General features: G+C 46.8%; 2 protein-coding genes across 6 annotated transcripts in view; one reads left to right on the forward strand and one right to left on the reverse strand.

Moving 5' to 3' along the window:
- Positions 1 to 4,311, forward strand: part of AXDND1 (axonemal dynein light chain domain containing 1) — a 41,754-nt gene extending 37,443 nt beyond the window's left edge. For 4 of the 5 annotated variants that reach the window (XM_077928248.1, XM_028732375.2, XM_077928249.1 and 1 more), the window contains 3 exons: positions 205 to 296; positions 1,076 to 1,224; positions 3,955 to 4,311. In XM_077928248.1, coding sequence (XP_077784374.1) covers positions 205 to 296; positions 1,076 to 1,224; positions 3,955 to 4,043 — 330 coding nt within the window. In that variant the 3' untranslated portion in view covers positions 4,044 to 4,311. Of the gene's footprint in view, positions 1 to 204; positions 297 to 1,041; positions 1,225 to 3,954 lie in introns of those variants that run through there. The other variant, XM_077928251.1, reaches the window with a different exon arrangement.
- A 4,702-nt stretch (positions 4,312 to 9,013) lies between these two features.
- NPHS2 (NPHS2 stomatin family member, podocin) lies at positions 9,014 to 26,542 on the reverse strand. Its single transcript, XM_028732384.2, has 8 exons — positions 26,139 to 26,542; positions 22,145 to 22,248; positions 19,555 to 19,627; positions 16,323 to 16,405; positions 14,311 to 14,514; positions 13,362 to 13,417; positions 11,086 to 11,164; positions 9,014 to 9,723 (listed from the first exon to the last, which is right to left on the reverse strand). The coding sequence occupies exons 1-8, from the start codon at positions 26,425 to 26,427 to the stop codon at positions 9,451 to 9,453; spliced, it is 1,161 nt and encodes a 386-aa protein (XP_028588217.2). The 5' UTR covers positions 26,428 to 26,542; the 3' UTR covers positions 9,014 to 9,450.
- Positions 26,543 to 27,066: the final 524 nt, after the last annotated feature.

Genomic DNA, 27,066 nt, shown 5'->3' on the forward strand with positions numbered 1-27,066 from the left:
TGTAAGGTAGGCCAGAATTATCTTTATCCCCATTCTGAAGATGTAAGGGATGAGTGAGCATCACTTGTCTAAGGCTACCTAGTGTGCTCATAGCTGAGGCAAGATTTGAGCCAGGGACTTCAGTATGCCAGTTCTGAGACAGAAAGTAGCCTGTTGATTTATTTCCTTTCATTTCCTATAAGTTATTCACTCTTCTTATTCCAGAGGGAGTTGCATGCCAGCCAGTGGACCACAAAGGCCTCAAAGAAGGAATTTGAGTTGCTGGCGTCACTGGAAATTTTGGAAGAGCGACTCGTGTGAGTATAGAACCACAGGGAGGAGATGAATGGATGTGTGCATTCTTGTGCAGACAAGAGACTACAGGGTATCTTGAACAGGTGGCCTATGTGATTGCAGGTGTCTATTCTGCCACAACACATTCCATTTTTAAACAAAAATAGGACGCAGGTGGCGCTGTGGTCTAAACCACTGAACCTCTTGGGCTTGCCGATCGGAAGGTCGGCGGTTCAAATCCCCTCAATGGAGTGAGCTCCCGTTGCTCTGTCCCAGCTCCTGCCAACCTAGCAGTTCGAAAGCACATCAAAGTGCAAGTAGATAAATAGGTACCGCTCCGGCGGGAAGGTAAGACAGTGTTTCCATGCGCTGCTCTGGTTTCGCCAGAAGCGGCTTAGTCATGCTGGCCACATTACCCAGAAAAACTGTCAGCAGACAAACGTTGGCTCCCTTGGCCAGTAAAGCAAGATGAGCGCCACAACCCCAGAGTCATTCGTGACTGGACTTAACTATCAGGGGTCCTTTACCTTTACCTTTAGTGATATGTGAGTTCTCATGTGGTTTTGCAGTGCTTGGAATAGATTCTCCTGTAGGTTTTATAGACTTGCAATGTACTATTCAGGTGTGGATTCTTACATAGGTTGCAGTAATATTGGCTGTTAGGAACATTTTGGGGACTGAAGAAGCAAGAGAAAATGTATTTTTCACAGTAGGAAGTGACCAGCTAGAGTAAATCAAATTAGTTTAATTGGTTTCTTGCCTGGTCAGGGCTATGAGTTCTATCTGGCACCTACTCTTTCAGAGAGGCTGAAAAGCGAGCCCAGCAAGCTGAGGAAAAATCTGAAGCCCTTCATGAGGACTTGGAAGAAGCTCTGGCAAAAATCCAGAACATGGAGGGTGAGCCACCAAAGCTGAAGGACTCTGAGCAAAAAGAAACAAAACTCAAAGCAGGTATGGCTAAAGACTTGAAAGGTGGAATTGTAGGCTCTTAAAAAATGCTCTGGAATTTTAAGGGCAATTTCGTGCACCACACGTTTAGGTGTACGTTTGGAAACATAAAATGTGAAGGTGATAAACTGGTTTGCAGGCTCAGGTGCGTTCAAGGTACAAATGTGTCGGAGAACCAGGATTGGCCGCACTTACGTCTCAAGCATACATTTGGGTGGTATAATTGAGTATGCTGCTGGTGCTGCTGCCTAATGTGCGAAATGGCTCAAAATAGACAAAACAGGCATAGGGAAGTCACGTGCTGCAGCTCTTGCTGAGCTGTGCCATTTCAGACTACGTGTATTATATTTCCACGCTGCCTACCACACAATGGGAAAAAATGTACGGGAAGTGTGCTTTTGGAGGAGAGCGGAGAACATTCCCAGATACAGGTTGTGCTAAATATGTTGGGCTAGCGCAATGGGATTCCTCCTCCCCTTGACATCCCCAAAACTGCTCTGGAAGGTTGGGGGGAACTAGAGGGCAGGCTCTGGCAGAATGCTTGGCTTAGCGCTACTTTGAATACAACCCACCATCTTCCCCCTTCTCCACCTGTAGTCAGAAATGGAATGTTACTGCAAAAGTTGTCCCAGATGCCTTTCTGTTCCTTTGATTCTGCTCTTAGTAAGTAAATATGTGTAGCCACTTCCCCATCATTACTACTCCCTGAAGGTTGCAAGAATCAAAATGATGGGCTGTAGCTAAGGCAGGCTGGGGAGAGAGATGGTTTGCTGTTTGAAGGTCTTGTCATTCCCGCCCCCTCAATAACAGCAGGCTGTTTATTTCTCCATTTAAAAATGGTAACTTGAGAATTAGCTGACTTGCCCAGTCCAGCTCCTGAGTCTGATAGGGGAATCCTTTCCACACGGGCAGCAAACAGAGGCCTAGTTCACACCTGTGTATCAGTTGCTTGATTTATCTGTTCTTGATTAGTGTTTGATGACTGGCAGCTGTCACCTGGTCTGCCCAGGAGGGTGAGGTAGTAGACTGGACTGTGCCACTACAAACTGCAGCCAGGAAAATCACCTTTTTGGTTGGTCTTTATTATAAAGTGTATCCTGTAAGTAGAATGTTAGTACAGCAGGGAATGGACTAATCTAGAACTTTTCTCCCTGGTGTGTTAGGTTTCCACTTTCAGAAACCTATTCCGAACTTAAAAATAGGAAGCGTAATGCTGGTGGTCAACAAAAGAGGTTTAAAGACTGTCTCAAAGCAAAGCTTTAAAAATGTATTATAAACACTAACAATTGGGAAACACTTGCCTGTGAGCGCTCCAATTGGAGAACAGCCTTTACCAAAGGTGTCATGGGCTTTGAAGACACTCGAACTCAGGACGCAAGGGAGAAATGTGCTAATCATAGAATCATAGAGTTGGAATAGACCACAAGGGCCATCGAGTCCAACCCCCTGCCAAGCAGGAAACACCATCAGAGCACTCCTGACATATGGTTGTCAAGCCTCTGCTTAAAGACCTCCAAAGACGGAGACTCCACCACACTCCTTGGCAGCAAATTCCACTGTCAAACAGCTCTTACTGTCAGGAAGTTCTTCCTAATGTTTAGGCGGAATCTTCTTTCTTGTAGTTTGGATCCATTGCTTCGTGTCCGCTTCTCTGGAGCAGCAGAAAACAACCTTTCTCCCTCCTCTATATGACATCCTTTTATATATTTGAACATGGCTATCATATCACCCCTTAACCTCCTCTTCTCCAGGCTAAACATGCCCAGCTCCCTTAGCCGTTCCTCATAAGGCATCGTTTCTAAGAGGAAGGCACGCTTGGCAAATCCACACCATGATCAACTCCCTCCCGGAAACCTATGTCCCCACTGTGGAAGGACATGTGGATCCAGAATTGGCCTCCACAGTCATTTACGGACTCACTGTTGAGACCGTGTTCATGGAAGACAATCTCACTCAGCTACGAGTGATCGCCAAAGAAGAAGAAGACCATTCTTCCATCTGCATTGCTGAAGTGGCACAACCCATTATGCATCCTCAATCTGCTACATGTGTAGCTCTGGCCTGAATAGGTGATGTTTCTGTTGAAAAGCAGTGTGTTGCGGGGTGGAAGGAAAGTTCTTCATTGCTTAATAATGTCATAATTCACATGTCATAATTCACTTGATGCTGCAGTCATGAAGTAATGAAGATGCATGTTATGAACCAACCCAGGGAGCTGAAGAAGCAAACTGCATTGCACTGGCTCAGAATGTGAGCTGGGAAGTGCCTAGTTGAACTCTTACCTAACCCAATTGGTGGTCCGAGCAAGCATTTATCAGCCTAAGCTGCTCATCTGCAGCGTGATACTGGTCGTATCAGGATTGTTGATTTACTTTGAACAAAGTACTGTGTACATGTCAGAGATCGGTGTGTCTTAGATCATTGAAATAAGTGGGGTTGAGCACATAATGCTCTGTTGGAATATTCCCATTATGGATGAGGTTCCCACTGAGAACAGGTATACTTACGAAGTGTGAACATGACAAACATGGGTTTGTGGATGCATATGCTGTTCATAACCATTCTTTGGGCAGCTGGGTTTGGTCTTGATTCCCTCAAGGCTATGCTTGGGCTGAAACCTGGACTTGTCGCAGAGTAGAGTATGAGGTTTCTCTGAGCTACTAGTTCTCATATTGTCTAGTTGTTGGCAATGTAAGTGTGTAAGTGCTTCTTGCTGTGTATCTGTCGTTGCAGAAGTCGTCGTTAAGGAGCAAACTGAATCACCTTCACAGCCCAGCACTCCTAAGCCACGAACGAAGAAATTCCCCAAGCCCAAACGCTGAAGAGGAGGGTGATCTCCAGAAGGCCTTTGGCTCCTGCTTGTAGCTGGCACTGGACACAGATGGAGGATTATTAGTGGCTACTTGGAATTCTCCCAGCTCTGTTAAACTATTGGTTCAGTACATGGAAAGGAGTTAACTCAACCAAGTGGGATTGATTCCCAGTTTCTGTTATTTATATAGAACATATTCAAGGTCTAGGTTGGAGTTGCCCTGATATTTCACTGTATTTACCTATACAGGTTGAATTGAAGAATAACTCAATAGGAAATATTTGGGGTTTTTGTTTGAACTCCCCCCCCCAAAAAAAAAGAACACTCGATCCGTCTTAGGAGTTTTTCACTAGTAGATGCATTGGGAGTGTCTTGGACCAGAGGGTTTAGTATCTGGTAATTACTTGGCATGGGATGTGGGTGGCACTGTGGGTTAAACCACTGAGCCTAGGGCTTGCCCATCAGAAGGTCGGCGGTTTGAATCCCTGCGACGGGGTGAGCTCCTGTTGCTCGGTCCCAGCTCCTGCCAACCTAGCAGTTCAAAAGCACGCAGTGCAAGTAGATAAATAGGTACCACTCCGGTGGGAAGGTAAACGGCGTTTCTGTGCGCTGCTTTGGCTCATCAGAAGTGGCTTAGTCATGCTGGCCACATGACCCGGAAGCTGTACGCCGGCTCCCTCAGCCTATAGAGCGAGATGAACGCCGCAACCCCAGAGTCAGTCACGACTGGACCTAATGGTTACCTTTAATTACTTGGCATGATTCCCTTCCCTCAAGTTCTCTAGTAGTTCTCTTTGTTTACGTAAGGTAGGAGACTCTTAGAAGCAGCACTTCCAAATGTCTCCCAAGCATAGCACAAGGTGAATGAACAAGCCCAGCCTTCCAAAGAGCAGGGAGGGATAGTTCCCTAATCTCATGCAGGTATTGGAGTTGACAGAAGCAGTGAGAGACTTCCACTGTTCCTGGCTACTCATAAACAGAAAGAAGACTCTTCTAGCTGTGGGATCTTCTGCAAAGGGCAGGCTATTCACTCAAATCACACCATGCTTTGGAGACACTTAGAACTAGCCAGATGGAATCTAACTGCTTCTGAGACGCTCTTACCTTGTCACAAGATGCGATCTTGATTGATTACTTCACCCAGATCCTGTACCTGTGCTGGAGGACTCGGGGAAGGGGAAGGCCCTACAGTTTTTCCTCAAACTTGGGTTCCCAGCTGTTGTTGGACTACAACTCCCATCAGCTAGCAGGACCAACAGTCAGGGATGATGGGACTTGTAGTCCCTATTATGAAGCAGGAGACCCCCCTCACAACTTCCAAGTTCTCTGTGAAAGAGAGGGTCACGGCTGCTGTCCTTTTCCACAAGTCATCAGGAAGAGATTGGTGGTTGCTAATGGCACTTGTGAAACCCTGATCCTTTGTGAATGGAAGACGACTTACCAAATATTTTAGACTGATCTGGTATCAGTACTTTTTCTGTCCCAACCCTGCATCCGTTCTACAGCCTTTTCTGAAGAAATGTGTCTTCATAGGGGAACATATTTTGCCCCTTTGTCTTCTGCCTCATTGCCACCCCATTCTTCCTTCAGGGGGAAATAAGAGCTAGCATGGTATTTTGAACAGGAAAGCAGAGTAAGCCAAAGTTTGGCTGCGCACACCTGTTCATGGCATTGTAAAATCCTGGCCAAAAGACGCCATCTAGCAGAAATGAGCAGAAATGCAGCTTGATTTACCCTATTTTTTGCTCTATAAGACTCACTTTTCCCCTCCTAAAAAGTAAGGGGAAATGTGTGTGCGTCTTATGGAGCGAATGCAGGCTGTGCGGCTATCCCAGAAGCCAGAACAGCAAGAGGGATTGCTGCTTTCACTGTGCAGCGATCCCTCTTGCTTTTCTGGCTTCTGAGATTCAGAATATTTTTTTTCTTGTTTTCCTCCTCCAAAAACTAGGTGCGTCTTGTGGTCTGGTGCATCTTATAGAGCGAAAAATACGGTATTTAAGCACATTCCACTTTCCTTTCTGCAGAGAACATAGAAGCTGCTTTGTATAATTGGTTCATCTGACCAGTGCCAGATCTAGATCGGTGCAGGCAGTTTCCCGACACAGGGCGTTGAGCTGAATGGTTGCAAAATAGCAATGTTACTAATACCTGTATTTATTTGGTTGCCTACTCACAGTTAAGCCCTGGTCAGACAGGCGATTGAGTTGCCACAACTATGACATAGTGCACTTGAGAGCATGCGCAGAACAGAAGGCGAGGGAGGGGAGAGAAATACTGGAGGAGGCACTAAATTTTGTTTTTGCTCAGGACATCATACTACCAAAGTCTGCCCCTGATCTGACACAGCATTCTCTCTTTTCAGTGGCAACAGCTCTCTAGAATCACAGGCAGAAGTGTCTTCTGTTCCCTGTTCCCCAAGATGCTTTTAATTGGAAATGCATGAAATGGCTGCACCACTGAGCTATAGGTGCTCCATGTGCTGCTCAGTTGGAGACTTCATTTAAAATGAGATTAATATAGATGCTGGAGGAAATGCAACATCACTCAGGCTGGAGTGCTTTTCCTCCCAAACTGCTTTGGTTGCTGTAGCTTTAATCCTGCCCCAAAAGCTGGGCAACTGCAATGAAGGCAAGCGAGGGACCATGGTGGTAGTCAGGGATGAAGGAGCCTTGCAATAATAATTAAAATAAATAAATAAATAAATAAATAAATAAATAAATAAATAATAATTTAATATTTATACCCCACCCATCTGGCTGGGCTTCCCCAGCCACTCTGGGCGGCTTCCAACAAAATATTAAAATACAATAGTGCATCAAACATTAAAAGCTTCCCTAAACAGGGCTGCCTTCAGATGTCTTCTAAAAGGAAATATAGAGGAAATATAGAGGAAATAATGCCTGTTTGCTTATTTTAGAAATATTTTTTAATACCAGAGGCCAGTGCCGGAGAAAGGAAGCACACTCCACCCACTAAAATTGTTAAAGGAAGAAAGGAAATTTGCACATTCAGATTATATTTAGGTATTATTATTATTACTTTAAAAAATATAATAGGCTGCTTTTCAGCCCAGAGTCTCCAAGGGTGATGTTAACAAAGTTCACATAATATCAGAGCATGTAAAAACCACAAAAATACTAAAACAAGTAGCAGTGAGGCTGACAATAAGAACAGCAGACAAAATTTACCATTCTAAAAGCTCTTAGCAAGAGCTGATCAAGTAAGAAGGTTTCACCTGGCGCTGAATATACCTCAGATTTAGCACAACTTAGATGAATTTGTTGACTAGCTTGAGTTTATTCTTTTGCAGAATTTGCCATTTTGTGTTCAAAGGTTTTCTTCTGTTTTGATGGGAACAACAGAACAGAACAAGGGCTAAGCTCAAGTTGTGTTTGTGAGGAAGCCCCACTCCGGTCCTCCTGTGTTTTCCTTCCGCTCAGTAGAAACCACCCATTTGGTTTTTTGCTCCTTCCACTAAATCGTCTCTACTGAGTCTTGAGACTCTTGGGCTGCTGATGGAACTGCCAGCCTGCTTTGTCCAGGCCCAGCCCAATCCTTGTGCCTCTGCTGAAAGAGACACAGATGGTGTCCCACCTCTGTTGGCTTTAATGATAGACGGGAAGGGAGGGCTACTCCCTGAGCCAATTAACAATTAAAGCAAACAGACAGCAAAGAGCTTTCGCAGCAAGTTCCCAAACTTCGTTTGTGCTGTGCTGCTCACTTTCGCTCTGTGAACTGCCTCAGGCAGGACACACCATTTTCAGGCCCAAGGAGGTGGGAGGACTGGCCTTAAGCTTCTTGCGCTCCACCAGCAACACTTCTTATCTTCGTATCTTGCAATGGTACCTGCCTTTCGAAATAGGGACAAGGAATGGAATGACTAGAGAACAAGAACGCCCAACGGGTGAGTTTATTACCCAGCCCTTCATCCAAGATGTTAAAAGGAAACATGCATTAACTTTCTCTGTCCCTGTTGTTTAGTCGTTTAGTTGTGTCCGATTCTTTGTGACCCCATGGACCAGAGCACACCAGGCACTCCTGTCTTCCACTGCCTCCCGCAGTTTGGTCAAACTCATGCTGGTAGCTTCGAGAACACTATCCAACCATCTCGGCCTCTGTCATCCCCTTCTCCTTGTGCCCTCCATCTTTCCCAACATCTACACCCCTTTTAATCTTGATGACATGGCTCTGCAAGGTAAAGTGTTGTTGTTGTTGTCTAGTCGTGTCCGACTCTTCATGACCCCATGGACCAGAGCACGCCAGGCACTTCTGTCTTCCACTGCCTCCCGCAGTTTGGTCAAACTCATGCTGGTAGCTTCGAGAACACTGTCCAGCTATCTCGTCCTCTGTCGTCCCCTTCTCCTTGTGCCCTCCATCTTTCCCAACATCAGGCTCTTTTCCAGGGAGTCTTCTCTTCGCATGAGGTGGCCAAAGTCTTGGAGCCTCAGCTTCACGATCTGTCTTTCCAGTGAGCACTCAGGGCTGATTTCCTTAAGAATGGATCGGTTTGATCTTCTTGCAGCCCATGGGACTCTCAAGAGTCTCCTCCAGCACCATAATTCAAAAGCATCAATTCTTCGGCGATCAGCCTTCTTTATGGTCCAGCTCTCACTTCCATACATCACTACTGGGAAAACCATAGCTTTTACTATATGGACTATATGTTGGCAAGGTGATGTCTACTGAGCAATTATGACTGGTTCAGGGTCACTCAGTGAGCTTTACGGCAGAATAATAATTTGACCTCGGTATTGGATTTTAACTGGGAATAATATCACATGGGGGTGGTTAGACACCTAGCAAGCTTTGACTGTGCATCTAAAAATATAATGTGTTAAGAAACAAATACACATTTGAAAAAAAATGGGGCTGGGATACACTCCCCCCACACAGGTAGGACTGGCTGCAATTCCCTGTTTTATACACTTGGTGGCAAAGCAGCCGCCCTCATCATATGTAGCCCAGCTGCTGACCTCTCAGTTCAGGAGTTTAAAAGTTTAAGCAGATTTAATTACAGGGGGCCCAATAGAGGATCAACCATGACTACATCAGCTACAGTTTGAAATGCAGATTCTTCTGCCGAATTCCTGTAGTGGAGTGGCAAAATGTTTTCAGACCAAGGGCCACATTGACTCATAAGCAGCCTCCAAGGGGCCGCATTCCAGTAGTGAATGGGGCCCAAGGCAAATGCGGGCAGAGCAACAGCTGCGAATTTTGCCTTCATCCAGTAGGCAGTTCCTACACAGACTAACATCCCCTCTCTCACCCTCCATCCAGGTGAGTTCAAGGGCACATTTCAGCCAGGCAAAAACACTTCAGGAGGGTGCAAAGCAGGTGGGTACGAATTATGGACTAGGCAATGGGTTACGGCCTGAGGAGCTAGACAGAGAGGCCTAGATGCTGCCCCTGGTTTAGTCCTACAACATTGGGGAATCCTTCGCCTTTGGAGCCTCTGGGTTGCTGGCGACACCTGAAGAGCGGTTGCAGCCTGTGGATTTCATGTTGTCTCCTGATGAAGGATTCATGAGGTCAAGGGGGAAAGGAAGAATAAAGGTGGACGGCTTCTCTGCAGACAGGCTTTGCAGCATGTGAAGGTAGCGGAGCTGGAGGGCGGCTGGTGTGTGGGAAAGCACCTCTGCTGCCACCTTCAGCGATTCGGAAGCAGCCCTTTCTCCCTCAGCAGCTATGACCTAGAACACAAGGTATTTAGAAGATCTTCCTTTGGGGCAGGAGGCAACGAAGTTTTGCTCAGAGTAGACCCCTTGATATCAATGGGACTAACTTTGATGTGTTCATTAATCTCAATGGGTCTACCCTGAGTAAAACTTTGTCGAGTACCGCCGTGGTTCCTTCCATAATGGTGTCCTTCAGTGTTGTAGAACCAACGCTGTTCGTCAGCTAACGAAAACAGGTTCTGCACAGCACTTAAAATAGTGCTACATTGAATGCTCACCCTCAAGGCCAAAAACCACGTCTAATGTTTCCTCAGAAGCAAGTTCAACTGAATAAAAGCCCTCCAGTGTTAATTAGATACTACTTATGTGCAGGTTCTGGGCGTTTGTTTCTTCCTGAGGTAATTTCCTCTTATTAGTCAGCATTTGTTCCTATTCGGAGGAGAGCAGGGATAAATGACTTATTTCCTTGCATTTTTTTTCTTTTTTAGTAAAATAGCACTGTTTTCCTATAAAAAGTAATAAAATGGTGGTGGTGGTGGGGAATAATGAAAAGAAACTTGTAATTAATTCCTACCACAGGGGAACAACTGGCTTATAAGGGGCAGCATCCAGACAATATCTTATTCATGTAGCAGCCCAAACTCCCCTGTCAATGGATTTGGATTTTCCCAATCTCTGGATAAAGGAAGAAAAGTCAATATAAAGTCACTTATAACCTGACTTTATATTGGATGTTTTGAAGTGTGTTACATGTGGTGATATTTTCCTGGGCGCCACATCGCTTCAATTTCCATTTTGTTTCCGACAGCCCAAAGGAAAGCATGCAGGGTTAGCGTGGAAGAAATTTATTTCATTCTTGTGCTGCATAGAATTGAAACAGTCTGGAGCTTCCATTTTCCAGTGCAGCTCCCAAACAGCCTTCATGTTGTACCTCCTCCATCTCTTAGGTTTCCAGCCAAAGTAAATTAATTTACATTAAGTACCTATAAATTAACTAGTGCAAACAAGAAGGACTCATTGCTTTAGATCAGGCACCCCCAAACTCGGCCCTCCAGATGTTTTGGGACTACAATTCCCATCATTCTTGACCACTGGCCCTGTTAGCTAGGGATGATGGGAGATGTAGTCCCAAAACATCTGGAGGGCTGAGTATGGGTGTGCCTGCTTTAGATTAACAAAAGCTGGATAACCAACAGAATTAGTTGTGACCAGTGACCCACTCCCATGTGCTGTGAGATGCAGGCAGAACCATGGCGAACGCTTGTCTGATTAGACCTGAAGAGAAGCAAGCTTGGGAGGACAGCATCTCTCCCATTAGCTCCCTCCTGCCCATAGCTTCCAGTAATAAAAACATACCGTGTCAGTGTATTGCCTTACCCTCACTTTGGCCTGTCTCTGGGCTTCGGCTTGTGCAGCCAGTGACTCCTGAAGCTCCGCTGGCAACCGCACATCTTTACTGGAATTAATGAAATAAATAAAATCTGGGACTGCAGACCTAAACTGGAAACTACGTACAGTCATACCTTATGTTACGTATGCTTCATGATAGGTTTTTTAAGGGTGTGTCCTGCGGCGACCCGGAAGGGGTTACTTCCGGGTTTCACCACCGGGTTTGCACAGAAGCGCTAAATTGCACTTTGCACATGTGCACAAACACCAAATTGCGCTGCGCACCTGCGCAGATACGGTGCTTCAGGTTGCGGGCTTTTCATGTTGCGAACGGGCCTCTGGAACGGATCCTGTTCGCAACCAGAGGTACCACTGTATATGATTTTCTGTTTAAGAACACAAGAAGAGCCTGGCTGCTGGATCAGACCAATGGCCTATCTAGTCCAGCACCCTGTGGGAAGCAGGACCTGAGCATGGCAGCACTCTGCCCACCTGTGATTCCCAGCAGCTGGTATGCAGAGGGTGGAGGGGGAACATAGCCACTGTGGTTAGGACAACCATTTAGCTCAGGAAGTAAACTTTGTACTACACCGGGGGGGGGGGGGGGGAGAGTGCTAGCTGTAACTATGCCTACAGGGTTGGCTGGCCAACTGGCCAGCTAGTTATCAGGTTAAATGGGACCTTTGTCTTGGGTGCCAGCTGAAAAGCCAGTCACTAGTAGAAAAAAAGACAGTCACAGAACCGAGAAATTACACAAAACAAATGAAATAAAGGTTTAAAAAAGTTTAAGGTAAAAATTAGAAAAACGTAAGGCTAAGCCTAAGGCTTTGTTCAATTCTAGGTTTTTCTAATTTTTACCTTAAACTTTTTGATTTTTATTATTTAGTTTATTTCTATAAGATAATATTTCTAGTTGATTACTTCTCGTTTCAGGGATTTTCACGGTACAGTGGTACCTCGGGTTACATACGCTTCAGGTTACATACGCTTCAGGTTACAGACTTCACTAACCCAGAAATAGTTTTAAGAACTTTGCTTCGGGATGAGAACAGAAATCGTGCTCTGGCGGTGCAGCGGCAGCAGGAAGCCCCATTAGCTAAAGTGGTGCTTCAGGTTAAGAACAGTTTCAGGTTAAGAACGGACCTCCGGAACGAATTAAGTACTTAACCCGAGGTACCACTGTACCACTGTATTTCATTTGTTTTGTGAAAAGCCAGTCACTGGCTGAATATCCCTCTCATTGCCACTCCTGAGTGGGCCTACTCATTTGTTAGCAGCTCTAGCGACATTTACATCCCTGTGTCAGATTCGTTCTCATTTGTTCTGTTAGGAAAGGGACATTTGCCATTGATGTAGGAATGCCCTGAAGAAGTTTCAAATGGCCCTAGGATGTCCTCCATGGCTGCATATATACACAAACACTTCCCATAGCTCTGGAATCAGGAACCTGTTGCCCTCCCACTGTTGCTGGACTCTGGCTCCCACCAACCCAATAAAACCTCAGCTTTTTTCATCCTGTTCCACTTCCCCAGCAGGATTGCAGGAGCAGCAGAAAACTGACAGACCAGGAAGGCTGAGCGATACATCTGGTTCACAGCTGCCTTTTCTGGATGGCGCCAAACTGATTCAGCGCTGGGATCAGGACAGGAGGCAATCCTTATTCTGCCCTTACTGTGATCAGTGAGAAGATATCCAAGGCTGCCTTGCTGCCAGAAGGGATGGGAGTAATTGGCCACAGCCCTCCCTTCCCCGCTCTTGGTGGGGCTGTGGAGCCAATTGCCACCTGGCACCCTTGCCTTGAGGATATCATAGCAAAATGGGAGCTCCTCAAAAGTTTAGTCCAAGGTGACTCTAAACAAATGGAGAGCTGGTCAGCTGTAGCCTTTCTGGCCATATGTAGATTCATAAAGCTGCAGGAACGGGGTAACTTTTGGTGCTCTGAGCTGCCAGTTTTTAAGCAGCTCCTCTTACATTTCTGGTCATTGAAATCAACCCTTTTCAACCCCAGCCATGTCAAAACAGATGGGCGAGGAGCTAGCTGTGCCTCTGCGAGAGACAGCAGCAGAAGGATAAAGGAGGCGGCCCCAAAAATGGTGGCTTGTACCAGGGTGACCCCCTATGTCCAGGGATTGTTCAAGGGGAGAAATAACAAAAACTGATTATACTCATAGGGGCGGCATTAACAATAGTGAAATGTCTCGGAGACCCCTCTCCTGATATTTTGTCACCTAATTATTTCCGCAGATCTCACATTTCATACCTACATTTCTGTCCTTTCCACCTTGATCCCCCACTGACAGGTGATGGCGTCCACAGCCACCTGCAAAAAAAGTGTCTTCTTATTGGCAGCAGCTTTATATGATGGATGAGCAACTTAAAAAATGCAGAAACAGCAGTGTCCTAACATTTCCAGCGAGAAGTGCTCTAGCAGGGATGGCTGTCTCCTTGATGCAAACCAAGGAGTAAAGCTACCCTGAGTTAGGTGAGTACAGAGCTGTTCAGTAAAGGATTACAGCTTTTTCAAACAGGTTCCCTTTTCTCCCACCTTGGATACTAGCTGATTATAGGTCAATCCTTAATTAATTTGTCAGATTCCTATCTAAAGTTACCTAAACTGGAGCAAAGTCTATTACCTTTTGTCTGCCCCAAACCTAACTGCCAATCATTTACTGGGCCACTTAAAGGTCTACTATGAGAGGGAGAAAAAGGCCTCTCTAGCCACTCACTTCACTAAAAGGGCATGCGGTTAATCTTATATTTATAAAATTGTCTCTCCCTATCAACCAGAATAGACTAAGACAATGTGCAGTTCACAAAATAGTACATTTATCACCAAGCTATTCAAAGCATCACTTTCTAGTTTCTGCAAGCTGTTCTTAAAGGCGCAGGAGACCACAGTAGGCTGGTTCACCTAGTCAGTTGGCAACCCTGTGTTTGGAGGCAGTATAGTGTCTGGTTGCCTGTTGTTGTTGTTTGAAAGGAAATGCTGCCCTGGGTGGATCTTGAAAGGCAGTTCTGAGTTTACATACTGTAAAGCCACTTTCAGGAAGGAGAAGGTGCCCAATAGCAAGGCAGAAGCATTTCCCTCGTGTCCTTTCATTGGTTACCATACCATTTCCCCAGCTCTGCTTGTAGCAGCCACTGGGCAAGCCTCCCACCCTGAGTGATGGACTTCCCCACCATGTCCTCTGTACAGCGCTACAGCCAACCCACCTTTATCTCCTGGCTGATGCTCTTCCTCTCCATCAGGATGTCTGTGAGCGACCGCTGTGCCAGAAAGCGCTTTGCGATGGTCGGCACGAGCAGCTGGATTGCCTTCGAGTGGTTGGCGAGGGTGGTCGTGACGAGTGTGGCATTCTCCATTCGATAGTAACAGATGGTATCTATTTCTAGACTTGCCATGTCCTTGGTTATGGTCTAGGGCAAGCAGAAGGCATTGTGTGACCATCCAATAGAACAGGGGTCGGCGACCTAAGGCCCATGGGCCACAAGCAGCCCACGGGGGTCGTTTAACTGACAAGTCCCAGTGTGCCGCACTAAATGGGCGCAGTGCGGCGCGGGGATGGCACCAGAAATCACATCTGCACATGCGCCAGAAATCGCGTCTGCGCAGACGCAGGAAATCGCAGGCGCGCGTACATAATCCGGCCCACGGAGGGATCTCTGCCGGAGTGAAGCAGCCCAGGTGAGTTAAACCTTGCCGACCCCTGCAATAGAATGTTATGAAAGCTGGGTGCCTGCCCCCTGTCTGCCGAGTGGTGGCAAGAGCCCATGGGGTCCCAGGCACTCACCCAGGGTCTGCGTTCCTTTGGAGAATTGAAGACGCAGCAGAGATTGTTGTGGCTTTAAGAAATATGGTTTTTTCACCTATTCACACCTTCAGTCTGCATGGAGGGAGTCCAGGTCTTACTGCACAGTCATTTCAAGAGGGGTTTGTCCCCCACAGCAGTGTGGCCCTATAGCCCAAGGCATCTCTGCAGCCAGCCTCCTCCAAAGATGGATCTCAGCTCTTCTTCCTGATTTTTCTTCCCAGCAACCCTTGCTCAAAAATCCCTTTTCCTGTCCCCTCAAACACCCCATCACTTTGGTAACATCTCATTCTCCAGTGGCCCAACAACACCTTTTGTTCTTCCCTAAGGCAGCCAGGCTGCTTTGTATAAACCAGCCCAGGAATTCCCTGACACAGCTCTTCAGCTTGTACTTTAATCCATATCCCAATTAATCAAAATCCTAGTATTTATTCATTCCTAGGGTTGTTTTTTGGAGAGTCCCCTCAAATCTATAACAATAAAATACAGTTTTGCCAATGGAAAAATAACAGGAAATCTGATTCCAGCCCTGGGCTGGACTGAGCTGTTTCTACGTACCGTATTGACCTAAATATATGCCTCACTTTCCCCCCCAAATTCCAGCCGTGAAAAGTTGAAAGTGCGGCTTAAATTTGCAACCTTACAAAAATGGACTTTTACGATACTGCTGCTTAAACAGGCATACAGTAAAACAGAACGGGTGTGAGTGCCTACGGAATTTTAAGAGAGTATAATCAGGTATTGTCTCCCCCCCCCCTTGAATTTAAAGGTGCGGCTTATATTCGGGTGCAACTTATATTTGGGCCAATACGGTACAGTGGTGCCTTGGTTTAAGAACAGTCCGGTTTAAGAATGATTTGGCTTACAAACTCCGCAAAACCGGAAATAGTGTCTTGGTTTGAGAACTTTCCCTCAGTCTAAGAATGAAATCTGAATGGTGGAAGGGCACCGGTGATGGGAGGCCTCATTATGGAAATCGCGCTTCGGTTTAAGAACGGTTTTGGTTTAAGAATGGACTTCTGGAACGGATTAAGTTCGTAAACCGAGGTACCACTGTATTAACAAATAAACATCAGACTGTGTAGATTCCTAACCTTCGCTGGAGATGTCAGGGAATGAACCTGGGACGTTCTGCATGCAAAGCAGATGTTCTGTCACTGATCTACAGCCTTCCTTTACGTTAAGCAATCCCACAACTGTCCCATTAGGTAGATCAGTATAATTATTGTGGGGCTGGGGGTGAGGCTGAGTCAAAATGGCATGCCGAAATGCAATGTAGTTAGTTCATAGACAAGGTGAGATTTGAACCCGGGGCTTCCTAATTAATTGGAATGGTGAACCTAAGTAAACTTCTACTGCATTTGCCTCCTGCAAACAAGCTCATAGAGCAGAAGGGGCAGACTGTGTCTCTCTTACCTCATAGAAAGGGATCTCCAAGGTTTTGAGGCGAAGGTCTATTTTGTGGTAGGTGTCCAAACATGGCAGGAAAAGGAATAATCCTGTTTGGAGAAAGAAAACAGCAGCACTTGCAAGCTGGATGGTGTAAATAAAGAAGAAAACTCACATTTCTTAGTGCAAAAGGTAATAGGCCTGGACTGACTAGGTAGAGAATCCAGCCTTTTTAGTTAGGCAGCAGTGCTTTTTTGGAACCTGAAGATGTAGAACAGAGGTGTGTGTTGTTGTAAGAATTCTAAGGTCTCAAATAGGGAATAAATATTCATAAATGCACATGTATCTAAATATATATAAACCATGTATCTGAAATAGCATGGAGAGAGCAATCTTGAAGCCCTTTTGACTCTCCCAATGACCTCAAATATTCCTCTGCAGTAAGGGAGGCAAATGGGGAAAGCCTTCCATTGTCTTTTTGCTTATGCATCCTGTCTTAAGGGCGTATTTGTGTATGAATAGGGTTAGCCAGTGACCTGGATTCAGGAACTAAAGTATTAACCATCACAAAAGAATGGCCAGACTGCCCAGGTAATGCAATCAGTGACCGTTATCAGGTATCCTGGCAGACAGGATTTCTGCTGTAGACCGCCTCCTTCTGTGATGTATATATGATGATTTTGGGGTGGTCTTTGGCTAAGGTGGTTGGGAAATGTCAAAAGGACTTACAGGTTCTTGCACATTTTTGTTCAGGGTCTCTTCCTCCTTGGTAGGAAGGGAGGGAACTTTGTTGCAACAGAATAATAAATATCTGTCTTGCTTTCCACTGGATCCTGCCTCCATCCATTCTTCTCTGACCTATCATGGACTTAGGGAACTTGGGCAGCAAAAGCCAATCCCCAATTTTTACATCAGTGTGTGTGTGTGTGTGAGAGAGAGAGAGAGAGAGATTGATCATGCATGTATAAACAGACACAGACACAAAAATTTTAGTTTTGGTGCTGTTTCTGTTCAAACAGGTTTCTGAAGTGCTACAAATCTGAACAGGTACAATGGGGAGATGTTCTGACAAACTTTCTGGCCTCCAGTTTCAGACTTGCTCAAAGGAACCTAAAGCTGTTTATTTTTCCAGCCTGTGGGGTAAATCCTGATAACTCTGATCTCCTTGCTGATAAAGCCACTTCCGGCCTGCCCAGGAGGTGGGGTTGCGGGCTTCACGCCCACCCCACGTGAGCGGGGGCTGGTTCCAGCCCCCACAAGAGCAGGGAAATCCCAGCCGGGTCTGCCCCCCCAGCCAGCCAATCAGCTGGCTAGGGGGCGTGGCCTGCCCTATTTAGGGCCGGTGCGGAGGGGGCTCGCCCTCTTTTCGCCGGCTTGCCCTCACGTTTTAGGACCAATGCCTAAGCCAATGCCTCTCATTCCTGAATTCAATAAAGTTGTGGCCTAATTCGCCCAATTAACCTTAAATTATGGTGTCTCGTGTCTTTATTATCCTGGTGGGGGGCGGGAATTCGCCACGCAACCTTGATCTCAATTGTGTCTTTAATTGAGTTTAAATGACCCAACGGTGCTGGCTCATTCAGCAAAATTCTCTTTCTCATTCATCTGTCTAACAATCCTGAGTCATGATTGTCCTATTTCTTATACTTATAATGAGTGTTATTTGCCCTGAAGAAACTAGTGGTTTCTTGGGCCCCGTAATGGGCTCACATTAGTGCCTGGGCATCGTCTGTCCTGCCTGGTCTCTTCATCCAAGCACTCTCCCTAAACCGTGCCCTCCTCACCTGTGCCTTCCTACAGCAGCCTGGCATCACCAGCTTGTTGCATTTCCCCTGCCTGAGTCTACATATGTACATGGGGCACCTCTTCTCTCATCCCTCCACAAATGCGGACCAAAGGTAATGAACATCTGAAGTAGCCATAATCATAAGGCTTTACGAACTGATGTGCGCTTCAGCTTAAGGTATAGGTAAAGGGACCCCTGACCATTAGGTCCAGTCGTGACCAACTCTGGGGTTGCGGTGCTCATCTCGCTTTACTGGCCGAGGGAGCCGGCGTACAGCTTCTGGGTCATGTGGCCATCATGACTAAGCCGCTTCTGGTGAACCAGAGCAGCGCATGGAAACGCCATTTACCTTCCCGCTGGAGCGGTACCTATTGATCTACTTGCACTTTGATGTGCTTTCGAACTGCTAGGTTGGCAGGAGCTGGGACCGAGCAATGGGAGCTCACCCCATCGCGGGGATTCGAACCTCCGACCTTCTGATCGGCAAGTCCTAGGCTCTGTGGTTTAACTCACAGCGCCACCCGCATCCCTGCGCTTCAGCTTACCAGGTAGAGAATTTAACAAAGACCACCATGTGACTTTGAAGGAGGAGAGCGGACAGTACCTTTCCTTTACACAATGCTCATGGTATATCTGTACAAAACTACACAGGCAATTGTTTCTCAAGTCAGCCATGGGGAGGGTCCATCTAAATGTCAAGTTCAGCTTCTTGAGCACCAATAGTGCGATCCGCATGCAGGCCACTATGTGCAATGACATGTAATGTGGGCAGGGAACCTTTTCCAGCCTGAGGGCTGCATTTCCTAATGGGCAAAAGTGGGAAGAGCAGCATGGAGGATTCCAACCTTTGCCTCACTGAAATGGAGCCTGCTGTTCAAATGTCAGGTCTGTGCACACCCACGCACATCTCTCCAAGCAGGCAAGCAACAGCAGCTCCAGAGCTGGGTGGCGCACATCTATTGAAGGGCACAGCCTGGGGTCAGAAGGTGCAGATTAGGGAGAGGCATTGCCTCGAAAGCCTTCCAAGAGCCAAGCAGAGCGGTTTGGAGGAAGGTATTTGGCTCCCCGGAGGGACGTGGGTGGTGCTGTGGTTTAAACCAGTGTGCCGCTTGGACTTGCCAGTTGGAAGGTTGGTGGTTCAAGGCCCCGCAACAGGGTGAGCTCCCGTTGCTCGGTCCCTGCTCCTGCCAACCTAGCAGTTCGAAAGCACACCAGTGCAAGTAGATAAATAGGTACCACTCTGCCCAGAAGCGGCTTAGTCATGCTGGCCACATGACCCGGAAAAACTGTCTGCAGAAGTGGACAAACGCCAGCTCCCTCGGCCTGTAGAGCAAGATGAGCGCCAGAACCCCAGAATCGTTTGCGACTGGACTTAACTGTCAGGGGTCCCTTTACCTGTATTTGGCTCCCCAGAACTTCCCCAGCTGGTACATAACCTGAGGCTTCCTGAAAGGCTGATAGTTCTATACTTACCGGGCCCTCTGGGCCTTCCGCGAAGAAGGCGTCCAAATCGAAACAAAATGGCTCTTTCATACTCCCGTACAATCTGTCTTGGAAAAATGGATGGTGGGAATCTGTGAGATAAAGCGGAACTACGTACCGTGTGGAAACCTCTGCTCTAAAAGCCCACGAGAACGGAAATGCCTGGTGCCGCCTGCTGCAGCAAATGTAAAGTGATGACGGGCCTTTGTTGAGTGAGAAGAATCATCTTCTGTTTCACAGCCACCATGCATTTCAAGCAAATTTCAAGTGCATGACTTTCCCCCAAGAAACCTGGGAAGTGCAATGCAGTTCCCAGCATCCAGAACAAACTACTTTCCCCAGGATTTTGGAGGGGAAGGCGCATGTTTTCAATGTAGGGTATGGATAAGTGTAGCATGTGAGGCTAAAGGGGCTTCCAACTGGCCACCAGTGTTTGTGACTGAGGATTAAGAGAGATTCACTTGCTCTGTTTCTGGCTTCAGTTTCTTAAAAATACCATGTTGTGTACTGAGCTGAATCCTAGAACAATAGGATCCAGAATGCAGCAGTCCAATTGGTCCGCAGGAGCCACCCAATCCATCTCCAGGTGGAAGTGAATCAGCAACCTGATTGGCCTGCAGGAGCAGCCAATCAGGCTCCTGGATGAAGTGAATCAGCAATCTGATTGGTCTACAGGAGCAACCCAGAATTAGCCAATCACACGGGGCCCAATGTGTAAATAATGTATATATAGCTAGACGTTTTGGGAAAAGTTTCATTCTTTGCTACTTTGAGCTGAATAAGGAGCATGAAATTCACACTCGACACCAAGTATATTTCACACCATGTGCAGAGGCTCTGGCCCTTGTGAGGCGTTGGCTGTCTGAAAGGGCCGGCAATGGAAGGAACCAAACATTGTTATGCCTCATGTCTGATTGTGGGAGTGTTTGCAGAGTGTTTGCTACAGTCCACACCTACATGCTATCTTCTTCCCTGCAATTCAAGCCACCACAAGGAATGTTTGTAAGTTGCATGACCAACTGCAAAAGAAAACAGGGCTTTTGTATCTTTTTAGAGTTGTACGGAAAGGGGAATCGTGGCAAGTACAATTAATTGCGCTCCTGAACGACCAACTCCACCTTGCAAAAATCCCCCATTCTGCAAAGTTATTAAAGGTACAGAGGCCCCATCCTTTCATCTTCAGCCATTCTGCCAGCTTCTTTTATTCTCTTCACTTTTTTTAAACTCAGAAGGGAAATGTAGAAGAAAGCTGAATAAATGTAAGCGGCATTATTTCTAAGGTAGGCTCTTTCAGCCTACCTAGATTATTCCAAAGTACCCCGTTTATGTAAGGTGCTGTAGAACAGCTACTACATCTGAAAGGAGAAACGATTACAAATGAGAACAATTCTAGCAGATCTTGGGCATATAAATGAAATGGAAGCAAAATTAATTATCATTATCTCTGCCTCCGAGTAGCAGTAATTAAAAAAGGTAAAGGTAAAGGTACCCCTGCCCATACGGGCCAGTCTTGACAGACTCTAGGGTTGTGCGCCCATCTCACTCAAGAGGCTGTCCGGAGACACTTCCGGGTCATGTGGCCAGTGTGACATCGCTGCTCTGGCGAGCCAGAGCCGCACACGGAAACGCCGTTTACCTTCCCGCTAGTAAGCAGTCCCTATTTATCTACTTGCACCCGGGGGTGCTTTCAAACTGCTAGGTTGGCAGGCGCTGGGACCGAACAACGGGAGTGCACCCCACCGTGGGGATTCGAACCGCCGACCTTTCGATCGGCAAGCCCTAGGCGCTGAGGCTTTTACCCACAGCGCCACCCGCGTCCCTGTAGCAGTAATTACTCCACTTGAAATGCACCTTGAGGTGAAAGAAGACAAGTGGGCAGTAGTACTTTTATTCACAATATGGGTAATTTAAAGGTAAAGGTACCCCTGACCATTAGGTCCAGTTGTGGCCAACTCTGGGGTTGCAGCGCTCATCTCGCTTTACTGGCCGAGGGAGCTGGCATACAGCTTCCGGGTCATGTGGCCAGCATGACTAAGCCGCTTCTGGCGAACCAGAGCAGCGCACGGAAATCCTGTTTACCTTCCCGCCGGAGCGGTACCTATTTATCTACTTGCACTTTGACGTGCTTTCGAACTGCTAGGTTGGCAGGAGCAGGGACCGAGCAATGGGAGCTCACCCTGTCAAGGGGATTCGAACTGCCGAGCTTCTGATCGGCAAGTCCTAGGCTCAGTGGTTTAACCCACAGCGCCACCTGCGTCCCTAGAACATGATAAAATAGATGAGGGAGACTGCTGTGAGCAGGCAGGAGAACTCTTGGCTTTGTGAAGACTTTGGTATTCAGATTGTAATTGCTGGAAGAATTAGTGTTTAGTGTTATCTGAGGTCTATATATGGATGCTTCACTCACATCAATTTGGAACTACTTGTTTACTTACACAGCACCTTTGTAAAACCTCGTTCGCATTGAGTTGTACACATAGCAGTGTATGTGAGATGCTTGGTCTTCTGTCTGGGCCTGTACGCGAACTCTGGACATTGCTAAATTGTAGTTCCTGCACGTGCAACAGCCCCAATGACTTACCTTCATGCAGAACCAGATGGAAATGGGGAACGTGACGATGAGGAGGAGCAGAGAAAGGATGACAAGAAGCCACTCACAAAGGCCCAGGCCTGGAGACTTTGTACCTGCAGGGGAACAGATAAAGAGTAGGTGATGGAACAGGGTCTTTCCCATAGATGGAAACCTGCTTGTGTCATTGCACAAATCAGATGCTCAATAAATATTGAGGTTGAATGTAGCCTGAGCGGCTCAGGCTATTTTGGAAATAGGGTAGAAAAGTGGAGAAGGAATTGAGATAAAATGCCCAGCTTCCACGGGAAACACCTTATGTTTGGTAACAGCTCTATTCTCACACTAAGAATTCTTTATTAACCCTTGTATAAAGTTGGAGGCTCTTCTTTGCCACCTCTATGCCATATTCATTTATTCTATTAGCCAATCCTGTACTGGATTCTTAAACATGTGTGCCAAATTATGCCCACTCACCACACCACTTAGCGATGGGTGCTGCAAATTTTAAATGGGTGTGTGTGTTGCTGATTCCACAGCATACAAAGGGAGCCACTACCAAGCAATGGAAGATGTCATGTCAAAAGAATTAAGATAGTGGCCAGCAATTGCCCCTCAAATGCCCAGATAAAGCCCAGAAAAATCCTGTTGGCCTAGGCCTTTAATTATATTTAGTCTATAAAATGGTAGCTTCTCATGCCTACCTATGCCAAAACATCGCTGTGTGAGAATTGTTACCTTCTCTGTAAGCTTTTGCCGATCTCATGCTGACACCTTGAATAAGGAGTCTGGCTAGCCTTGGAAATTATCTTTGTTGACTTGGTTGCCAAATATTTGTCAGTCTTTTGCTCTTGTGGGAAGTTGATGTGTTACCCAAACCACCGGCTGTGACTTACTCTGGTGGGACCCTGATATATAACCCAAACACCAGATATTGCTTAGGCAACTTGAACTGTATAGACGTCTCAAAAGCTTTATGATAGCAGAGCTCCAGAACCTGCAGGTGAATTTGGAAAGTGCTGCGTGCTAGCTCCATCTCAGTCTTTTTTTTGGGGGGGGATCACACCTGTTACCAGGGCTGGCCCAATACATTTCAGGACCTGGAGGAATACCAGGATAAAATATAATATTAATACAAGACTGTGACTGTCAGGACCCAGTCCTTTGTAGTTCTTTCAGGGAAGTAATTCAACAAAGGAAGTCCAGATGACCGAGGATTGTCTGGTCTCTTGAAGCCAGACTTGGAGATGAAGGAAGTGGCGACTGGCAGCTTGGCAGGGTAAAAGATTATGTGGAGGATTTCACCTACCTGGTCTAGGGAAGAGCCTAGTGGTGCCACCAGGTAGAGCCAATGGGTACAGTGTGGCAGAGTGAGTGCCAAAACATCTAAACCCAATGAGAAAACAATATAGAATCCCTTAGATTCTGGCTAGACCTCTCCTGTGACCAGGCAACCCTACCTGACAGAAATTCTGAGCATCCCAGAGGGACTTAACATAAACATTTGAGAAGGACCATATGAATTATCCCTGGATTTGGGGGGATCTGCTAGCGTTCTTTTAAAAATCAGGATTGGAGTTCTTGCTTGCGCTTCTCAAGAGACCAGAACTGGAGCATGCTGGGTTTGGGGGCTTCGAAAGAGAAACCAGGACAAACACAGAGCAACAGAAGTAATAATAGCATTCTGTTTATCATGGTGGACAGCCAGATGTCTATGGAAGTCATTAGCACAGCAGCATCCCTTATCTGAGGAAGGCCAGAATTAGGTGGTAGAGCATCTACTTTGAATGCAGAAGGTTCGAGATCGTGAGGCTGCGAGAGATCCCAACGTTGAAACCTCAGAGAGATGTTGCCAGCCAGTGTGGACTACTGAGCTAGGTAGCTATAGGTAAAGGTACCCCTGCCCATACGGGCCAGTCGTGTCCGACTCTGGGGTTGCGCGCCCATCTCGCTTAAGAGGCCGGGGGCCAGCGCTGTCCGGAGATACTTCCGGGTCACGTGGCCAGCGTGACAAAGCTGCATCTGGCGAGCCAGCGCAGCACACGGAACGCCGTTTACCTTCCCGCTGGTAAGCGGTCCCTATTTATCTACTTGCACTCGGGGGTGCTTTCGAACTGCTAGGTTGGCAGGCGCTGGGACCGAGCAGCGGGAGCACACCCCGCCGCGGGGATCGAACCGCCGACCTTTCGATCGGCAAGCCCTGGGCGCTGAGGCTTTTACCCACAGCGCCACCCGCGTCCCGGGGTAATAATAGCATTCTGTTTATCATGGTGGACAGCCAGATGTCTATGGAAGCCATTAGCACAGCAGCATCCTTTATCTGAGGAAGGCCTAGAATTAGGTGGTAGAGCATCTACTTTGAATGCAGAAGGTTCGAGATCGTGAGGCTGGGAGAGATCCCAGCGTCGAAACCTCAGAGAGATGCTGCCAGCCAGTGTGGACTACTGAGCTAGGTAGCTAGCAGCTTCCTATTCCTTTCTGAAGCCTGGTGCCGTGAGGCCTGATCGTGTAGTCTGGGACTTGGGTGGGCTTTCTGCCAATCTTGCTTGCTAGAATAGCCTTTCCTTACGTGTTTTGCTAAGCTTAATTAATCCCAGGCAGCCAGATGGCGGGGAGGGCTGTTGTCAGCACCTGGCATCCTTGGGCAACTGCTACCACAAATGCCTGATCTAAGCCCTGCAGTAAATGCTATCCAATGTTCTGATCAGGCCTGGGCAGTTATGTCTCGCTGCCATTTAATTTTCCCACAATGCCTCAGAGCAGCACTACATCAGCAGGAGCTTAAAAAGGCAGTTAGACTCAGAAGCAATGGAAAGGGATCTTGCCAGAAGGTGCTTTGCATGGGGCCAACTCATACCTGGAGCAAGCCCCGGAAGATGGATCCAACAGTCCTGCATTCAAGTTCAAATGTCACAGTAGAATCCATCCCCTCCTTCCCATTTTCACACCTGGGCAACTCCACTGGGAGATTTGACTTCTGACCTACCATTAAAAAATGGCTCTGATTTGCACTCACAGGAGACGCTGTGAACAATATGAAGTGTACTCAATTAGCTACTACATGTGGGACCCTTGCATAAATGGAATGTGATGACACTGTGTTACCTTTAATCTCACTGGGGAAACACAGTAAGATGATGGAGGCCACTGTTGTTGGTACTATGGTCACGTATCCTACTTTACAGAAGACAATCCTCTGATGGAAGGCTTGTGAGAGGATAGCCCTCTATTTGAAGGTGCCCTGTATGTGCAAGGGTCCCAGCTCCAGGCCTGGTTTTGAAGTTAAAGCACCATTAGAAAGGTGAGCAAGCCCTGAAGTTCCCCACCATCAATTGTTACCTGATCTAGTCTTCCCCACTATGGAGAGATGTACCAAACTTAAATTATGGCAGTTATTTCTAAATGCACATCTATACGCCAATGTTATATTCACACTCTGTGATTATTTGTGCCCCCTTTTTGGTGATGCATTTCCTACCTTTTTTTGGCGAAATGTAAGTGGCCACCTTATGCAGCCGCAGTCTTCTTCAGACTATTATTTGGTGCAGTGGTCTAAACCACGAAGCCTAGGGCTTGCCGATCGGAAGGTTGGCAGTTTGAATCCCCGCAACAGGGTGAGCTCCCATTGTTAGGTCCCAGCTCCTGCCAACCTAGCAGTTCGAAAGCACGTCAAGTGCAAGTAGATAAATAGGTACCACTCCAGAGGGAAGGTAAACGGTGTTTCCGTGCACTGTTCTGGTTCACCAGAAGCGGCTTAGTCATGCTGGCTACATGACCCGGAAGCTGTCTGAGGACAAACGCCGGCTCCCTCGGCCAGTAAAGCGAGATGAGCGCCACAACCCGAGTCGTCCGTGACTGGACCTAATGGTCAGGGGTACCTTTACCTTTTTAGCAGGGCACAGTAGATTCAAACTCTGGAATAGTAAGGAAAGCTCAGTGGGGTAATCCTGGAGCCCTTCTGAGCTCCCTGTGCTCTTGCGTGCCCCTTAACTACTTGCCCCCTTACCTTCCTCCTGCTTGTCGCTTTCAAGCAAGGCCATCACCTCCATTTCCTCCTCAAACGACACGACATCATCCACATCCACTACTGTGGAAGTGTGGACTTGGTTGTCTGCCTGAAGGCTGCTCTGGGTCTCCTTTTCCCTCTTCCTTCTCCCTAACTCCTGCTGCCTCTCTTTGCTAGTCTTCCGGCTGTGTTCCACTTTGTCCTTCTTCCTGCCATCTTGAGTGGCCTGCTCTCTGCTTCTCCCGCGGTGCTCCCTAGAAGAGCTCTGCGGCTTCTTTTCTGCCCTCATTTAGGGAGCCTGTGCTAAGGAAAAGCAACTCTTCGCTGAGGATGTGGGAGTCTGTGCTGCCTGGCCATTTATCCTGTCCAAAAGGGAGGGCCAGAGAGGGGAAAGCCATTACCCAGGAGGAGGATGTTTATTTGCACCACTGGAGCTATTGGACAATGAAATCAGTCAAAATTATGAGCATCATAGAATCAGCAAAACTTACAGCAGTGGTAAGAGGCCAAAAACTGATAGAGGAGTGGACTAGCGTGAAGGAATACATCAACAAACATTGTTCTGGCATTAACATATCAATATGCAATGAATGAAACTTATAGAGTAAAAAAATTAAGAAGAAATGGGTATAAGATGAGATAGTCAAAAATATTGATAACACAGTGAAAAGAAGAAAAGAAACAAAGGAAGTCACATATAGGTGGAGGGAAGTCAAAATATATGTCTGTATGTTTAGTTTGTATGTTTTCTTTTTTTGTAATTTAAGTTGAGAGGTGTATGTATCTATGTATAATAAGTGTGTTTAGTGTTCTGGTTTGCGTTTGTATTGCATTTATCAATAAATGTTTTTTAAAAATTGAGCATCATATGCTGTGACTAAAATGAGAGGATTCTGCTGCACATGAATATCAATGCATTGTGGACTTT

This window comes from Podarcis muralis, chromosome 5 (assembly GCF_964188315.1).
Source record: "Podarcis muralis chromosome 5, rPodMur119.hap1.1, whole genome shotgun sequence".
NCBI classification, from domain to species: domain Eukaryota; kingdom Metazoa; phylum Chordata; class Lepidosauria; order Squamata; family Lacertidae; genus Podarcis; species Podarcis muralis.